The sequence below is a fragment of the Palaemon carinicauda genome, chromosome 45 (genome assembly GCF_036898095.1).
Source record: "Palaemon carinicauda isolate YSFRI2023 chromosome 45, ASM3689809v2, whole genome shotgun sequence".
Classification (NCBI taxonomy): Eukaryota; Metazoa; Arthropoda; class Malacostraca; order Decapoda; family Palaemonidae; genus Palaemon; species Palaemon carinicauda.
The window spans coordinates 30,527,908-30,546,195 of NC_090769.1; the positions used below are offsets into that span (position 1 = coordinate 30,527,908).

Sequence of the window (18,288 nt, forward strand, 5' to 3'; positions counted from 1 at the left end):
ACGTGAAAGTTTCTAAGCAGTTGAAGTGTAAGTTGATTTTTATTTTATGATTATTAGCAAAAAACAGTATCAATATTGTTTGTTAATTCTTCATGTGCACATTGGAAAGAAGGCTCTGAAAATAGATAAATAATGATGCTTTGATAAACGGAAATTTGTTAACGATCTTTTGATTGTGTATCGTGTCATGTATAGGCATTTAAACTCTCTTGGTAGGCCATCGGTATGTTATTATTCGCACCAGAAACGTCTCCTGCGGCATGAATAACATGAATGTTGAGATGTAATTCTCTCCCAGTAATGATGACTTTTTTTCTATGTCTTTTTCCAAAAACAAAAAAGTAATAAAAATATGTTGCATCCAAAGGAAGTGTTCAAGGTTAGATCATTAACTGGTGTCATAACTACCAAGCTTACTAACGATATAAAATGCAGAGAGAGAGAGAGAGAGAGAGAGAGAGAGAGAGAGAGAGAGAGAGAGAGAGAGAGAGAGAGAGAGAGAGAGAGAGAGAATATCCTCAAGAACAGCATTCTGTGTTTTTTTTTTTTTTTTTGGAGGGGTCCTTCTCCCTTCCCGGCCATCCTGATCGCGACTGGACCATTCGTTGCCACGCAAACTTGCCAGGCGAAGGACGGATAGGAGTTAGCAGAGAGACGTATCATTGTCATTTCCTCCGGTCTCAGTGGTGGTATTCCAGCTCGAATACGTCGTAAGCTTATACATCGATTCTTCCTTTTCTTTTTGTATAGTGGAGAAAGTGCAATATCAAAAGGCTTCGATTGTGTACAAGATATAACAGCGAAAATTTTATAATCTGATATCTTTGGGACATCAACTAAGGTGCATCGGTCCCTTCAGGTACATGAATTGTTATTAATTGATTTGACTGTGCCTTGCTATTTGCTATGATGTTAGGTCGACTGAGTGATATATCAAAAGTGCAAAGCATTAGTAATTTAAGAGATGAATTTGAATCCATACAAATAAATTGTGTATTTTCTTACAACGGATATTTTACCAGTGGAAAAGAAACTTAGTCGAAATTTCATATTCATATGCTTGTGTATTGAAGTGATAAAAACTAAAAATGTATTATATGGAGTTCAACTTGTTCATCTCGGAAATAATTGCATTACCAGATAACTGAATTATTTTCATCTGGTCGGTGTGCGCCTGCGCGTGTGTTTTGTTATCATTAATGCCACGGAGAGTTAAAGTTTTATATTTGATATCTGAGTAGACTACTGCTGTTCAAGAAAAGCCCATTCATTTCTGAAACTATTGCTGTAATAATTTTCTATCAGGATCGCAGGTGTAATTGTGAGTTTCCTGAATCTTGAGCATATATGAAGAAAACTTTATTTCCTATTTTGATATTCTATCAATGAGTAGATTTTTTGATTTGCATATGTATATATATGCATATTTATATGTAGATATACACACGTATAGGGTATATGCGGGTGTACAAATACAGTATGTATATGCATACATAGAGAGAGAGAGAGAGAGAGAGAGAGAGAGAGAGAGAGAGAGAGAGAGAGAGAGAGAGAGAGAGAGTTGCGAATATATGAGTGTGTGATTATAAGAGTGTTCACTTAAGTGCAATTCTGAAAGAGGGACGTATTTAAGATATTCTTTGGATGAATTCGTATATGTAAATACGTATGACCGTAGTATATATAAAACCATTAAAATTCTCGCGAAATTTTAGTTTGTTCCCACGTTTCCTGTCTTTGCACGGATATCAGTAATCTTGTGCAATTTGGATAATATCATCATTAGCCGGAATAAGCATTGTCATACCTTCTGTGACGTTTACCGAGGATCGTAATTCTTCTTTTGGTAACATCTGATCAGATATCGTAAAATAACATCTGATTAGATATCGTAAAATAACATCTGATCAGATATCGTAAAATAACATCTGATCAGATATCGTAAAATAACATCTGATCAGATATCGTAAAATAACATCTGATCAGATATCATAAAATAACATCTGATCAGATATCGTAAAATAACATCTGATTAGATATCTTAAAATAACATCTGATCAGATATCGTAAAATAACATCTGATCAGATATCGTAAAATAACATCTGATCAGATATCGTTAAATAACATCTGATCAGATATCGGATATCGTAAAATAACATCTGATCAGATATCGTAAGATAACATCTGATCAGATATCGTAAAATAACATCTGATCAGATATCGCAAAATAACATCTGATCAGATATCGTAAGATAACATCTGATCAGATATCGTAAAATAACATCTGATTAGATATCGTAAAATAACATCTGATCAGATATCGTAAAATAACATCTGATCAGATATCGTAAAATCATATCCTTAGGGTTCGTATAGAAAAGAACATTGGTTGATTTAGAAAATAATAATTCTTTAACTATAGTAACAGAATTTCAATCCTTTACTCTAGCGATAATTCATACGAATATCTTACAAAATATTCATGCATTTTTCATATTTCCATTAATCAATTCCTTGATAGATTCAACGTGCTATTCAATTGAATCATTTGTAAAAGAATCATTCGTTTAGTATGTGTTTATTATTTCGTTTCATCGATTAATTTAAAATTATTATTGGAAAAAAAATAATTGTGGTAAATCATTTTGTATTTCTAATTGTTGCATTATACTAGTACAATAACTAACATTTGTAAGGTATCGAAAAAATTCTGTTATGATTATTCATATTCATTATTCACAATTTCCCTTGTAATTTTTCAAAGCTAACTATACCTGAAAATACATATAAAGGTATGATCCCTATATGTCCATGCAATTTCCAGTGCTATACAGAACTTCCTTGATTCTGTTCAGGAAGTTCGTATGATTAACTTGGGTTGTAGCGATGTCTTTACTCGTCTTAATCATGAGACACTTGTTTTCAAACTTAAGCAGATGAGAGCAGGCGGGTCTGCTCTTAGCATCATTATTAAATTTTTAAATAGCAGATTGTAAAAAGGAATGTGATAACTTGTGTTCCTCGTGGTAGCATTCTCGGCCCATTGCTTTCCATACTATATACACATGTTATGTTATTTGGCCCCCCAAAAACAACCTTATTACATATGCAGACAACGCTACTCACTTTGCATCAATTCCTTCTCCTGAATGTAGATCTGGGGTGACTGAATCTCTTAATAGAGTTCTAAATAGTATATGGGGCAAATTATGGGGGAGTGAAAGTGAACTTAAAAAAAAATATGATCTTGAATAGGTAAAGGACAGTGGCTCCTCAACATACAGATCTCTTCATTGATAATGTTTCTTTAACTATACATAAGTCATTTAAGATTCTAGTGCGATACTTGAATACAAAATCCCTTTTGAAAAACTCACCCGGTTTATTTATTCTTCAACTGAACTAATTAGGAAAGTCTTTAAAGATTTTTGTTGATCAATCTAACATGAGGAAATTATTTCTTGATTCTTTCATCCTAAATTTTTTCGAGTGTTGTTCCCCAATATTGTCTTCAACTACTGACACACATTAATCTCTGGTACCGTCGTTCAGTTAGCTCTTTGTGTAAGTTGCCTAAAAGTTTTCATAATTCTGACCATCCTTTACCTTCCATATGTTTCCCAGACTGTACCATCCTGTACTAGGTATGTAGTTAATTGTAACAATATTGCATTCCCTATCATAAGGCACAATAATTCACAGTATCATATAAGTTTTATTCCAGCTGTGACTAGATTTTGGAATGATCTTCTTAACATGTTGGTTAAATAGGAGGAACTTCTGAAGCTAATCCCTGTTGCAAATGTTTTTTCTGTTGAATAGGTAGACTCAAGTCTCGTTTTATATGATGCATCTATTTCATCATTGTTATTGATATGAGAATACTTTATATTTTCATTCATTACATTTCATATATAATTTTTTTGTTATTTCTGTATTTCCTTTCCTTACTGGTCAGCTTTCCCGAATGGAGCCCTTGGGATTTTAGCATCCTGCATTTCCAACTACGACTGTAGCTTGTCTAGTAAAAATTCTAGTAATAGTAATATATACACAGGTATACATATATATATATATATATATATATATATATATATATATATATATATATATATACATATATATATATATATATATATATATATATATATATATATATACATATACATATACATATATATATATATGCAAATGTATATATATATATATATATATATATATATATATATATATATATATATATATATATATATATATATATATACGAACTAAGAAAGTTTGCGGCTATGGACTGGCATAGAAAATCCATAAACAGACACAAATGGATGGACATGCCTGAGGCCTTTGTTTGGTAGTGGACCAGTAACGGTTGATGATGAAGATGATAGCGATGATGATGACATACATATTAGCATATTTTTGTTCATACATATATATATATATATATATATATATATATATATATATATATATATATATATATATATATATATATATGTACACACTTATAAAGGCATTTATATATGCATATGCTGTATATGGAAATATATGTGTATATATATTATAATATACACATACACACACATATATATATTTGTTTATATATATGTATATATATATATATATATATATATATATATATATATATATATATATATGTATATATATACAGTATATAAATATGTATATATATATATATATATATATATATATATATATATATATATATATATATATATATATATATACTGTATATTGGTTATTCAAGAATGCATCAACCTTGAAATGTTATCCACCCTTCCATTTATTTACTTATTTATTCATTCATTCAATATCGTACCCTATACTGCCGTCACAACACCAATGTTCATCGACAAAAAACTATAATTGTCCTTATTATTGATAAACATTCAAAGAAACCGATATGATTCTTCTTTCGTAAGATCGTAAATATGAAATTTAAAAGTCGCATCGGGAAGAAACCAAAGTATATACTTATTTTTTCTTCCTTTACAAAGACATTAGGGAAGATTAGGTAACACGGACTTCCCCTGAATAAGAAAAGAAAAAAAAACGAAAAAAAAAAACGATGCCTTTATAATTATGACATAACAACTAGAAATATTCATGGTACATATTGTGTATGAGCTTCTCAAATGTCTGAAATTGGGAAAATTCTCTTGTAGTTCAATTTTCTCGATCAGTGTCTAAAACGCAAAATAAGTGTTATAGGAAGTAAAGATTGAATACTGAAATTTCATTTCAATTATTATAAATTTCAAGGTCTGATTTGAATGAACGCTATTCCGTATCTCTCCGTGAACCAACTGTTTCCTCTAATCTAGACACTACTCTTCTGAATCCAAACCCAAACAACACGAGTAGTTCGTAAAACAGAGAAGTATAATTTCGTTTTTTTTTTGCTTTTTTGTTTTTTTTTTTCTTTGTGCTCTGGCAGGAAGGGCGTGATTACCTTCTGCATATTTTCCCCTCAGACTCAACCCTTCCGTTGCCATTATTTACATGGGAGCCGACAGACAGACAGATCTCAGTTCCCGTCGCTTTCGTGATTAACTTCTGGGGTAAAATTCTCTTGCTTAACATTGTGATTTAAAGTCTGTTAAAATTTCCTGTTATTACTATTTGAACGGCGTCTCCCTGGATACGTTGCTATTAATAAAAAAACAGCAACAACCTCATTTGTCCCCGAGGAGAACTAAATATGACTCGGGATTTGCCCACCATCTTATACCCGTTTGGCATTTAATTTTCAGATGAAGGAGGGATAAACCTGAAGGGGTTTTTAATTTAATTCTAATTTTCTCAATTGATAAATGTTCTTTTCATTCGGAGAAAGCTCAAAAAAATTCATGCAAGATATATGAACGATAAGAAAAAAAAAATACCAGTTTGGCATTTAATTTTCAGATGAAGGAGTGATAAACATGAAGGAGTTTTTAATTTCATTTTAATTTTCTCAATTGATAAATGTTCTGTTCATTCTAAGAAATCTCAAAAAAAAAAAAATGCAAGATATATGAACGATAAGATAAAAAAAACAAATCTGTCAAAAGTATATCCTATTCTTCTGTATTTCACATTCGTAAAAATCTAACGGATATTATGAATTAATAAAAGATACAATTGATAAACGTATTTCATTCTAAGCACGTTCCACTTGTCGAGGTTTATGGAAAGGCAATTATAAGTGAAGTTTGTCTTATAAGAGCGTGGACCTATTATGTCTTGAGGCGATGACTCGCTGCTGGACCAACCGTTACTTTTCCGAGAAAAACCTCTTTGTGCAACTGTGCTGCGGGTTTCAAGAGAGTTGTTGAACCTTTGAACTATTCGGTTTGTTCATTTGTGAATGTGTGTCAGTATATGATAATAATAATAATAATAATAATAATAATAATAATAATAATAATAATAATAAAGATACTTATAATAATAATAATAATAATAATAATAATAATAATAATAATGATAATAATAATAATAATAATAATAATAAAGAATTTGAGTATTAATCGTGCTACCACTACTATTTCTACTACTACACTATTAGTTCTTTTAATAATAATAATAATAATAATAATAATAACAATAATAATAATAATAATAATAATAATATAATAATAATAATAATAATGATAATAATAATAATAATAATAATAGCACCACTACTACTACTACTACTACTACTACTACTACTACTAGCAATAATAATAATAATAATAATAATAATAATAATAATAATAATAATAATAAAGATTAAGTGTTAGATGAGTGATTTAAAGTCAACATCTTTCTGTTTACGTAAGATTTGAAAGTGCACAATCAAAATCTCAAATTGATTATTTTACATTTTTCTCTCTCCTCTGGATGTCTGAAGACATTTCATTTACATTTGTTAAATAGAAAGGTCCCCATTTCTCCCATTAGGTAAATTACTTTTCCGTTCAGCTCTCTGTTTATCTCTAATAATGTACCTTAATCTGACATTCTATCTCCGTGTTATTGTTCTTATATTTTCAAAAGCATCCATTGTTTCATTGATTTTGTCTCTTTTACTCTTCTCAGCTGTATCTGAATCTCCAACCCGTTTTCTTTTCAAAACTGGAATGAACTGGTTTTACCTTGCATGTGTGCGTGGCGATAAGATTATCGTAAAGTTTAGTCATACAAATCTATACAAATTGATTTATATACGATTATTTTGAAACATGTCTATTGTAAGACTCATACGTGCAGATGGCAAATTCGTAATCGGGTAGTTGAATCGAAAGAACTTCAAAAGTTCAAACTTGCAGCAAATGCTTTTATGTTGAACAGGCTAACATAAGTCTCTTTATAGTTTATATATGAAATATCTATTTTGATGTTATTACTGTTTTTAAAATATTTTGTTTAAATTGTTCGTCCTTTCTCATACCGTTTGTTTATTTTCGTATTTCCTTTCCTCACTGGCCTAATTTCCCCTGCTGGAACCCTTGGGCTTATAGGATCTAGCTTTTACAACTAGGGTTGTAGCTTGGCTAGTAATAACAGCAATAATAATAATAATACAACTCACCGTGAATCAGATGCAAAAGTTTCGAAGCCATCCCTACATACTTTCGCTCCGTCCGAAGAATAATGTTGACAAATATCACTTATACAATATTGTTTTTTCAAACCAAAAGGGATATACAAGTTTGTATATGCATTAACAGTTTCGAAAAAAAAAACTCAGTTACAAATAGTGCCAGTGTTATAAGTGAAAGCATAAAAAGATTTCAGTGGTACTTGTGATTAGGGTTCCATATGAATAACATAGCCACAAAGGGAATTAGAATAATTTCTACTTTTCTGGATTACATGAGGAGGGTTTTTATATACTTCATCATATTAAGCTAAGAGATATACTTATAAGAATTGAGATAAATCATTTGAGGAAAAAAAAAATTAAGCGCATCTTGGGTAATCACTGACAACTAGATTAAAGATTGGAAGATTCCACAGTAATACTATTATTTACCGCAGGCAATATAATATATATCAAGTTAAAATTTACTTAGCTATTTTCCCATTTCATCATCATCATCATCATCATCTCCTACTACGCCTATTGACGCAAAAAGCATCGGTTTATCTGTCTTGACTCTGGGTTAGACCTCGCCAGTCGTCTCTATCTTGAGGACTTAATTCAACACTTAATTGTCTCCTACTTCGCGCTTCACATTCTTCACCCATGTAGGCATAGGTCTTCCAACTCTTCTAGTGCCTTGTGGAGCCAAGCTAAACGCTTGGTGAACTATTTACCCATTTAGCTACATAATATTTTGTCTATCCGTATGACATTATTCTTCTGTTTACTTCGCCACAGGCTAAATCATGGGAGGGCCACAATCCTCAGAGACTGAAGACGAAAACAAAAAAGCCAAGAACACTGCTCTTGAAGATTTGGTCTACGTCAGCAAAAATGGAAAGCCAGAAGACTTCAAGTTGGACGAAGATGGCGGTGTTGTTGGGATATCTGCATTCGAAGACGTGTTGGAAATGATTAACCCTGTCGGTCGATGGAACTTGATTACACTGATCGTCTGTAATATGGGTAATTCTGCTACTCATTTTCAATTTTCTGAGGGTGCATTTCTGTAATCCACTCGAAATGCGTCTATGGGAAATTGTGAGGATATTTGAAAATGATATGAACAATAATAGATTTGCTGAATTTCGATGTTCTTTATTAGTATTAATCTATTTATTCAGTAATTTATTCATTATTTCAGCCGTGTCTGGTTTGCGAACATTTTTTTTGCCAGGTCATGTCTTTAGTGCTTAGGTATTAATGATAATAATAATAATAGTAATAATAATAATAATAATAATAACAACAATAAAAACAAACAGATGGAGTAATAATAATGATGATAATGTTAATATTAATGACCAAGACAAAAGGATTAATAATATAAAACTAGAAATAATATTCATGATAATAATGATAACCTTTCCGTCCCAGTGTATCAATTTTTATTTTTCTGATGGTAATAAAAAAAGAACCTCTTGCTCTAATTACGTGATCAGGTGCCATCGTACTGGCTTCGCAAACAATCACCTACCAGTTCCTGGGGATAACTCCAGAACACTGGTGCCATGTCGAAGCACTATCATCAGACAACTGGACACAGCAGCAGATTTTAGACCTGGCCATTCCTTTTTCGAGGTTAGTATGAGCTTCAGTCGAATGTTCTCACTGTCTTTATGTAGTTTTAGGATTGCTGTACTTCCTGTATAGAATTCTCTAAATGTTCTAACATAAGATTCCTTTATTCCTTGTCTTTGAAGAACTTTCTTTACGGCTGAAGTTTTGACATAATCAAAAGCTTATCTTTGAAGGGGTTTCACTACTGCTGAGGTTTTAACATAATCAAAAGCTTATCTTTGAAGGGCTTTCATTACTGCTGAGGCTTTGACATAATCAAAAGCTTATCTTTGAAGGGGTTTCACTACTGCTGAGGTTTTAACATAATCAAAAGCTTATCTTTGAAGGGCTTTCATTACTGCTGAAGTTTTGACATAATCAAAAGCTTATCTTTGAAGGGGTTTCACTACTGCTGAGGTTTTAACATAATCAAAAGCTTATCTTTGAAGGGCTTTCATTACTGCTGAGGCTTTGACATAATCAAAAGCTTATCTTTGAAGAGGTTTCACTACTGCTGAGGTTTTGACATAATCAAAAGCTTATCTATGAAGGGCTTCCATTACTGTTGAGGTTTTGACATAATCAAAAGCTTATCTTTGAAGGGCTTTCATTACTGTTGAGGTTTTGACATAATCAAAAGCTTATCTTTGAAGGGCTTTCATTAATGCTGAAGTTTTGACATAATCAAAAGCTTATCTTTGAAGGGGTTTCACTACTGGTGAGGTTTTAACATAATCAAAAGCTTATCTTTGAAGGGCTTTCATTACTGCTGAGGCTTTGACATAATCAAAAGCTTATCTTTGAAGGGCTTTCATTACTGTTGAGGTTTTGACATAATCAAAAGCTTATCTATGAAGGGCTTCCATTAATGTTGAGGTTTTGACATAATCAAAAGCTTATCTTTGAAGGGCTTTCATTACTGTTGAGGTTTTGACATAATCAAAAGCTTATCTTTGAAGGGCTTTCATTAATGCTGAGGTTTTGACATAATCAAAAGCTTATCTTTGAAGGGCTTTCCTTACTGTTGAGGCTTTGACATAATCAAAAGCTTATTTATGAAGGGCTTCCATTACTGTTGAGGTTTTGACATAATCAAAAGCTTATTTTTGAAGGGCTTTCATCACTGCTGAGGTTTTGACATAATCAAAAGCTTATCTTTGAAGGGCTTTCATTACTGTTGAGGTTTTGACATAATCAAAAGCTTATCTTTGAAGGGCTTTCCTTACTGCTGAAGTTTTGACATAATCAAAAGCTTTCTCTTAGCCTATAAATGCCATTCATTGTGGTTTGGGATTTTTCAATTAGCTATCTTTAAGTGTTCTAATACAAGGATCGCATTCATGCTTAAAATTACATTCACACCTATTCCTAGGTCAGGGACCATAGGTCATCTCGGAAATAAGAATTATGAGAGTTGCTCTGCTAAGGCAAACAAAAGGATATAGCCATGGAGCCCACTTATTCGATCAGGCATAGAAATAGCAACGGGAGGCTATAAATACGCCTATAGCCTACATAAAAACAGTCACTTTTAGAATGCAGTTTTTTTTTTACCCTTTCTAGTATTTCCTGATGGATATCACCCGGAACATATTACGCCCGAAGATCTGATCTTACTAAAGGGCGAAAACATTGTACTCAAAATCTCTCATTATACATAGATATAATAGTTATGTTCTGGAAATATTGAATGATTAGATTTTAGTATCTAAGATGTGCAGTGTTACAAAAAATAAAGGTAGGCTACAAGAAAACATTGTAAATTGAAAAACTGGGTGGCTGTATCCTCAACGAGGTGTGAGTGGGGCGGTTTCGGTCACATGTTGATATATATATATATATATATATATATATATATATATATATATATATATATATATATATATATATATATATTTATATATATATATATATATATATATACAAATGTATATGAACATATATATATATATATATATATATATATATATATATATATATATATATATATATATATCAAGATAGATAGCTATTTAATAAGTAAATGTCACAAACTCATCAGAAATAAAATTTATTTCTAGGACGAGTTGGCCCCATCCACAGCTAAAATTAAGCTTAACCTACCTATCATCATATACACGTAAAATATGTATCTTATAACAAAAGTAGATAGACAGATTGATTTAATAAATATCAGCTTTGATGTATCTATAACCAAGAATAAATTTTATTTCTATTATTTGCAGTAACGACACGGACGAGAAGAACTGCAAATTTTTCAACTACAATTACACACGAGCAGTGGAACTTGGCTATGAAGCCGCTATGGAAAGCAGGGATTCGCTATCTATTGGAGACGGAAGCCCGATTTACTGCCAGTCTCGAGATTTCAACGTCAGTCATTACAGCCTGACGCTCGTCGCTGAGGTAAGTACAAGCCCACTGAAAGCGAAGTTGTAATCAGTTTCTTTTTTATATTGAATCCTCTATATATTCTAGAGAACACACTGTATGTATGTATGTATGTATGTATGTATGTATATATATATATATATATATATATATATATATATATATATATATATATATATATATATATATATATATATATATATATATATATATATGCATTCATATTGTATATGTATATGTATACATTTATATAAAAAATTATGTATATGCATACATACGTAAATATATCTGAATATATACATGCACACACACACACACACACACATATATATATATATATATATATATATATATATATATATATATATATATATATATATATATATATATATTGGGTCTAATCATTTTTTCTCTGGTTTGAGCTACAGGAGTATATGCCAACATTCCTGTAAGAAAAACACTAAGTAGAATTCCAAATTATTTACTAATAAATGTTTTTATTTACTTGGGAATATGATTTTCTTAACAACCATTGTTTGCATTCTATTTCTAAATTCATTTACATTCTTACTTTTTATTTATCCGTATATTTATCTATTAATTTCCATTTTTTATTTATTTGCTTACCTATAGCAAATTCTTTTTAGTGAGGCAGATTTGCACCGACTCGCTGGGGTGCCGTTTTAGCTCGGTAACTTTTCCTAACAGCTGATTGGTTGGAAGTATTTTTTGTCCGTCCAATCAGCTATTAGGAAACTTTTCCGAGCTAAAAGGGCACTCCTGCGAGTCGGTGCAATTCTGCCTCACTAAAAAAAATTTACTATAATTTTTATTATTTTTTCAGTGGGATTTGGTTTGTGAGAGACGCGCTCTGTACTCAACGACTCAGTCCGCTTCTCAAATTGGAATCCTTTTCGGAGCTTTGACCTGTGGATTTTTGATGGACAAGTAAGTGTTCGATCAAAATGATCGTCATAATTAGAACTATTATGGCCAAATGACACAGACGCCTAAGTGCTTGTATTGTATCAATCATGAGAGACTTGTACATTTTGCTTTTCTTTCATTCTAATCGCTATCCTCTTATCAATTACTGATATATTTTTTCAATTTGTTACTTAAAGGTTTGGTCGTCGGCCCATCATCCTTATCTGCGTGGTGGCAAGTATTATCTCTGCATTTCTAGCGGCTGCATCACCCACTTTGACAGTCTATATTCTTTTAAGAATTATGATATCCTTCTTCAACTTTGGTCATGCTACCGGTTCCTTCATATATGGTAAGTGTATATTTATAATATAGTTTACTAGATACATAATCAAAATGTTTCTACTTGTTACCTTTTTGTGAAAAAAACAGTGCAATTTGATTGTATTTGTATGCAAATTATTCAGGCAATTTCTCTGTTCAATCAAATCTCGGTTAGAAACTGTACATGCAACATGGACTATAAACTTGCAATAGATCTTGGGAGTCGACTGCGAGGGGCAGTGGAAGAGAAGAGAAATCAAAGGTGGCTAACCTCTTTGATTTTTTTTTTTTTTTTTTTTTTTTTTTTACAGTTATGGAAATTTGCTCTCACAGTCAGCGTTCGTCAGTGGGCAGCCTTGGTGGCATTCCTTGGTCCCTTGGGTACATTATAGTTCCGGGGATCGCTTACCTCATCAGACCTTGGAGATGGCTACAGGCGGCGTACTCTGTGCCCATGATTTATCTCATTTCTTATTACTGGTAAGTTCTACTGCAAACTTGACAAGTAAATCTCATAGTCACCAGTAGGATTTACATTGAAAATTTATTTTCATATCATACTTATTGACCATTCATTATAGATAAAATATTAATATTGATCTTGAATAACCATTGTATATCTGATCTCTAAAAAAATAAGGACCATTCAATTAAAAATAAAATATTAATATAGATCTTGAATAACCATTGTATATCTGATCTCTAAAAGAATAAGTCTATTCTATAATAAATTCTTAAAGAGAAAACTGAAGATGCAACTTAAAAGTAAACGTTTCATTAATTTAAAGATAATTGCTCTCATGAATTTGATGATTTCAGGTTCATGCCAGAATCTCCTCGTTGGTTGATATCTCATGGGCGCCACAAGCAAGCCGTCGAAATATTCTCCAAAGCTGCCAAAATGAATGGCCGTTCTTTCCCTCCTGAGGAGGCCGTCGTCATATCCTTGAAGAAAATATCTCCGGAGGTAAGAACATTTTGAGCATCCGATATAACGAGACTATAGTCCATTTCTTTTATCCAGGCAGATTTGCACCGACTCGCAGCGGTGCCCTTTTAGCTCGGAAAAGTTTCGTGATCGCTGATTGGTTGGAATTATCTCGTCCAACCAATCAGCGATCCGGAAACTTTTCCGAGCTAAAAGGGCACCGCTGCGAGTCGGTGCAAATATGCATCGCTAAAAGAAATGGACTATAGGTAGTTTATCTTTTCGTGCAGAGAATAGTAAGATTACATTTTCCTGTGCGGTTTCCAGGAAGTATTTATAATTACAGAGGATAATAATCCCTTAATATTATAGCCTAACAACTATTTCTAATAATGTTACTGTGTTTCCCATGGAGGCTGATCAGTCTTTAAGGCAATGCCACTTAATCAAAAGCAATAATCCTTTAGGTTTGATACTATAGTCTAACTACAGTGAGTAAAGACTTTCCTATTGTTAGAAATACTGCTGTGTTTCCCATGAAATCTGATCAGTCTCTATGGCAATGCCACTTAATCATAAGCAATGTACACCAGATTATCCTTTTTTTCTCCATGGGTAGCACTGAAAGGATATAAGACAATGTAGCAGCACCTGTAATCTCCCAGATTCAGGTTTTTGGAGCTGAAGTATACTTGGAGTCCTCCCCTACAGAAAGAGCATTGAACCATAAAAAGTGGTAAAAGGATTAATTGGTCCGAGCACCGAGCATAGTAAATTTAGCTTCACTTACCATCACAGAGAAATGATTCCAACTGAATTTGCCCAATAAATTATTCCCTTTGCTTTGACAAGTCAACGAAATCCAAATTATATGCACGTTTAGCATTGGCTTCAGGGTTAGGACAATTTCAAAAGTCAATGAAACATATTTTCCAGATTATTATTTAAATATAATTGAGTTGTTTGGATATCTGCATGGTTGTAAACATGACGTTCCATTAATTATGTTACATTATCATGGGGTTTATAGATACGTGCTTGTCTATTTCATGACAAGGTCAAGAAACTCAGATTGAGTTTGAAGGCCATTAATCTGCAGAACCAAATACATCTTTGTATAGTTCTTAATTTCATAATTGCTACGATAGTAATTATAGCCGAATTTGAAAAATTTCGAGGTTTTGAGAAGAAAAAAATTCAATTAACCAACATTCTGGTTGAAATGAAGACAGCCGTCTCTAAAGACCTATCTTACTGATAATTATCTGTAACAACTGCCTACTTAATAAGTTTCTTCGTTTCTACCCATAGATTCTAAGATTTACAATTTAACTATATATCGCAATATTGTCGTGAAATTGATTTCTTCAAACAATTTACATTCTCACTAATATTTTGGTAAAATATGAGGTAATCTTAGAATTTACTTTTGCCCAGTCAACAATTGGCTAATAACTCTCTCTGCTAATTCAATGCTTCAATTAACAACCAGTTCATGAAATTTTTTCCACCATAGGAGGAGGCTAAGCCAAAACAAAAACTCTGCCGTTCCATCATCGATAATCTGAAACATTTCCTGATTCTGGTGCTAATGAAGGAACACAGGGTCAAGATATTAATCAGCTACTTCTGTTGGTGCGCCGTGTCTATGGTGTATTATGGAGTTTCACTCAACTCAGGCAACTTGAGGTGGGTCTTTGATTAAGATACACTAAATATAGTCTAGAAGTAAGACTTGGATTATTTCCAGCTGAGGTAAATCTAGGATTATCTATAAATGAAGGGAGTCTTGAAGCAACTCCAGTTGAAGTAAGTTTCGGATTATCTTCTGTTTAGGTGATTCTATCACTACCACCAGCTCAGCTGGGTCTTAGATTGACTGTGGCTGAGAGATTAGGTGACTCTTTGGAGTACTTTTAGTAGACAGTAATCTAGAATTACGTTCAGCTGAGATTAGCGTTGGGTTATCTTCGATTGGTATGAGTCGAAGGCTGATTCCAGCTGGATCCTCAAAGTTGTAAAAATAAGGAAAGTTTAATTAAAATCATATTAACTTGTGTAAAACCCTTCGGGGCTTAGAGTAAACAAACTTATTGTGTCCAAAATACAATAAATGTCTCTGTAATTTTATATATACCGAATTCACATATTATACTAATATATCTGTCCCTATGAACTATGATGCAAATTTATCATTTTTGTGGTTTTCATTCCAGCACTGATCCTTATATGTACGTATTCTTGGGAGGTTTGGCAGAACTACCTTCTTTCTTCATAACATGGTTCCTGGTAGCACGTAGTGGAAGAAGGATTGCCCTAATGCTTTGTTACGCAGTCTGCGGAACGACCATCCTAATTATTGCCATCCTATTGGCGACACAAGAGTCAGGTGATTGCCAATTAGAATCAAGTTGATATTTCAGCTTCATAGTCATCCATGTAATAGAATGAGATAAAAAAAAAAACTTGGTCGAAATTCATGATTTGACATAATTGTAAGCTTTCGAAATAGCTCCATAATTCTGAGGCACATATCATGGGTGACATTTGATTTGTCATATCGACAGTGGATATCTTAACATAATTATTTTAATCTGCCAAAGCTACTAATGAGCCTTGCACTCTAATTATTTGATCCTATTGTGCAATACCCATTGATTTCAGTTTGTCATTTTAACTAGTGAAATCTTCCAACAATTCCAGTTACTTGAATAGACTGATAAAAGTTCCCATAATTCCATTCTCCTCCAGTGTCTCCTGGACTGCTGATGTTTCCCAACAATTCCAGTTACTTGAATAGACTGATAAAAGTTCCCATAATTCCATTCTCCTCCAGTGTCTCCTGGACTGCTTATGTTTCCCAACAAACTCCAGTTACTTGAATAGACTGATAAAAGTTCCCATAATTCCATTCTCCTCCAGTGTCTCCTGGACTGCTGATGTTCTTCTCACTCACGGGCAAGACAGCCATCACTGCAGCTTTCATCATCGTCTACATGTACACGGCCGAGCTCTTCCCTACTCGTTTCCGCTCCTTGGCAGTTGGGGAGTCCAGCATGATGGCGCGGGTGGGAAGCATCACGTCGCCATACATCAATGATTTGCTGGTGGGTGTTTTTCTGAGTGGGGAACCTTAACGTGGTGAAAGGGTTTGTGTTTTGGCATGATCAGCGAAGTTGTACTAGTCAGGGGCACCCATAAATAGGTTTGTTTGCCGTGAGCGATCAGACTAAAGTTTCGCACCATCGCCAGTCTGCAGAGGCCAACGGGGTGATGAATGGCCAAACGCGAGAGATGATTAATGACAAGGCTGAGGTCTTTGTCCTACAGTGGACTGGAAACAGCTGCTTTTGTAGTTTTTTTTTTTTTTTCTTCTTTTTTTGCCTTGAAATACAAAATCAAAAAGTCAATTCCTCTTGTCATTTTGATATTACGATAAAAAAAAAACGGTATAGGTTTGTTTGCCGTGAGCGATCAGACTAAAGTTTCGCAACATAACTAGTCTGCAGAGGCCAACGGGGTGATGAATGGCCAAACGCGAGACATGATTAATGACAAGGCTGAGGTCTTTGTCCTGCAGTGGACTGGAAACGGCTGCTTTTGTAGTTTTTTTTATTTTTTTTTTATTTTTTTTGCCTTGAAATACAAAATAAAAAAGTCAATGCCTCTTTTTATTTTGATATTACGATAAAAAAACGGTACAAGTTAGAAAGAATTTTACGTTACAATCACGTTATTTCACAATCTAGTCTCCAAAACCTGAATGCATACAATTACGTAATTATTTATTTCCTTTTTAGGGAGCTTCAGTCACCTGGGGTCCCTCAGCCCTTTTCGCAGTGATGTCAGCAACAGCTGCAACCTTGTGCATGTTCCTACCGGAGACAAGGGACGCCATAACGGAGGAGGAGGTGGCGCCGCCTTCGGGAAGCACCGTGGAAGCTCCCGTAGGAGCTCCTGTAGATACAAAACTAAAGACGGATGGGAAAACGAACGAAGCCTTTCAAACAGATTGATTCTTTATTTTTTTTTTTTTTTACCTTTTTGTGTTGTTATAATTTTAAGCCCTTTGGTTTTTATTTATTTGGATCATTTTTTATGCAGCGTTGTAGTCGTATGAAGAACACTAGTCTCGCCAGATATAAACATTATAATACATATATATATATATATAATATATATATATATATATATATATATATATATATATATATATATATATATATATATATATATATATATATGTATATATATAAATTATATATATATATATATATATATATATATATGTATATATATAAATTATATATATATATATGTATATATATAAATTATATATATATATATATATATATATATATGTATATATATAAATTTTATATATATATATATATATATATATATATATATATATAAATACAGTATATGTATATGTATATAATTTATATATATAAATTTATATATATATATATATATATATATATATATTTAGCTTTTAATTTTCTCATTTTTGTCGATATATTT

General features: G+C 32.5%; 1 protein-coding gene across 5 annotated transcripts in view; it reads left to right on the forward strand.

Moving 5' to 3' along the window:
• Positions 1 to 17,907, forward strand: part of LOC137634966 (organic cation transporter protein-like) — a 35,322-nt gene extending 17,415 nt beyond the window's left edge. Inside the window, exons 1-12 of one of the 5 annotated variants that reach the window (XM_068367534.1) lie at positions 1 to 27; positions 8,373 to 8,600; positions 9,077 to 9,215; positions 11,420 to 11,600; positions 12,430 to 12,533; positions 12,710 to 12,864; positions 13,148 to 13,316; positions 13,656 to 13,803; positions 15,281 to 15,453; positions 15,981 to 16,153; positions 16,687 to 16,871; positions 17,565 to 17,907. The exon at positions 1 to 27 is cut by the window's left edge and continues 128 nt beyond it. In XM_068367534.1, coding sequence (XP_068223635.1) covers positions 8,381 to 8,600; positions 9,077 to 9,215; positions 11,420 to 11,600; positions 12,430 to 12,533; positions 12,710 to 12,864; positions 13,148 to 13,316; positions 13,656 to 13,803; positions 15,281 to 15,453; positions 15,981 to 16,153; positions 16,687 to 16,871; positions 17,565 to 17,780 — 1,863 coding nt within the window. In that variant the 5' untranslated portion in view covers positions 1 to 27; positions 8,373 to 8,380 and the 3' untranslated portion in view covers positions 17,781 to 17,907. The other 4 variants (XM_068367533.1, XM_068367536.1, XM_068367535.1 and 1 more) reach the window with 4 other exon arrangements.
• The last annotated feature ends 381 nt before the right edge of the window (positions 17,908 to 18,288 follow it).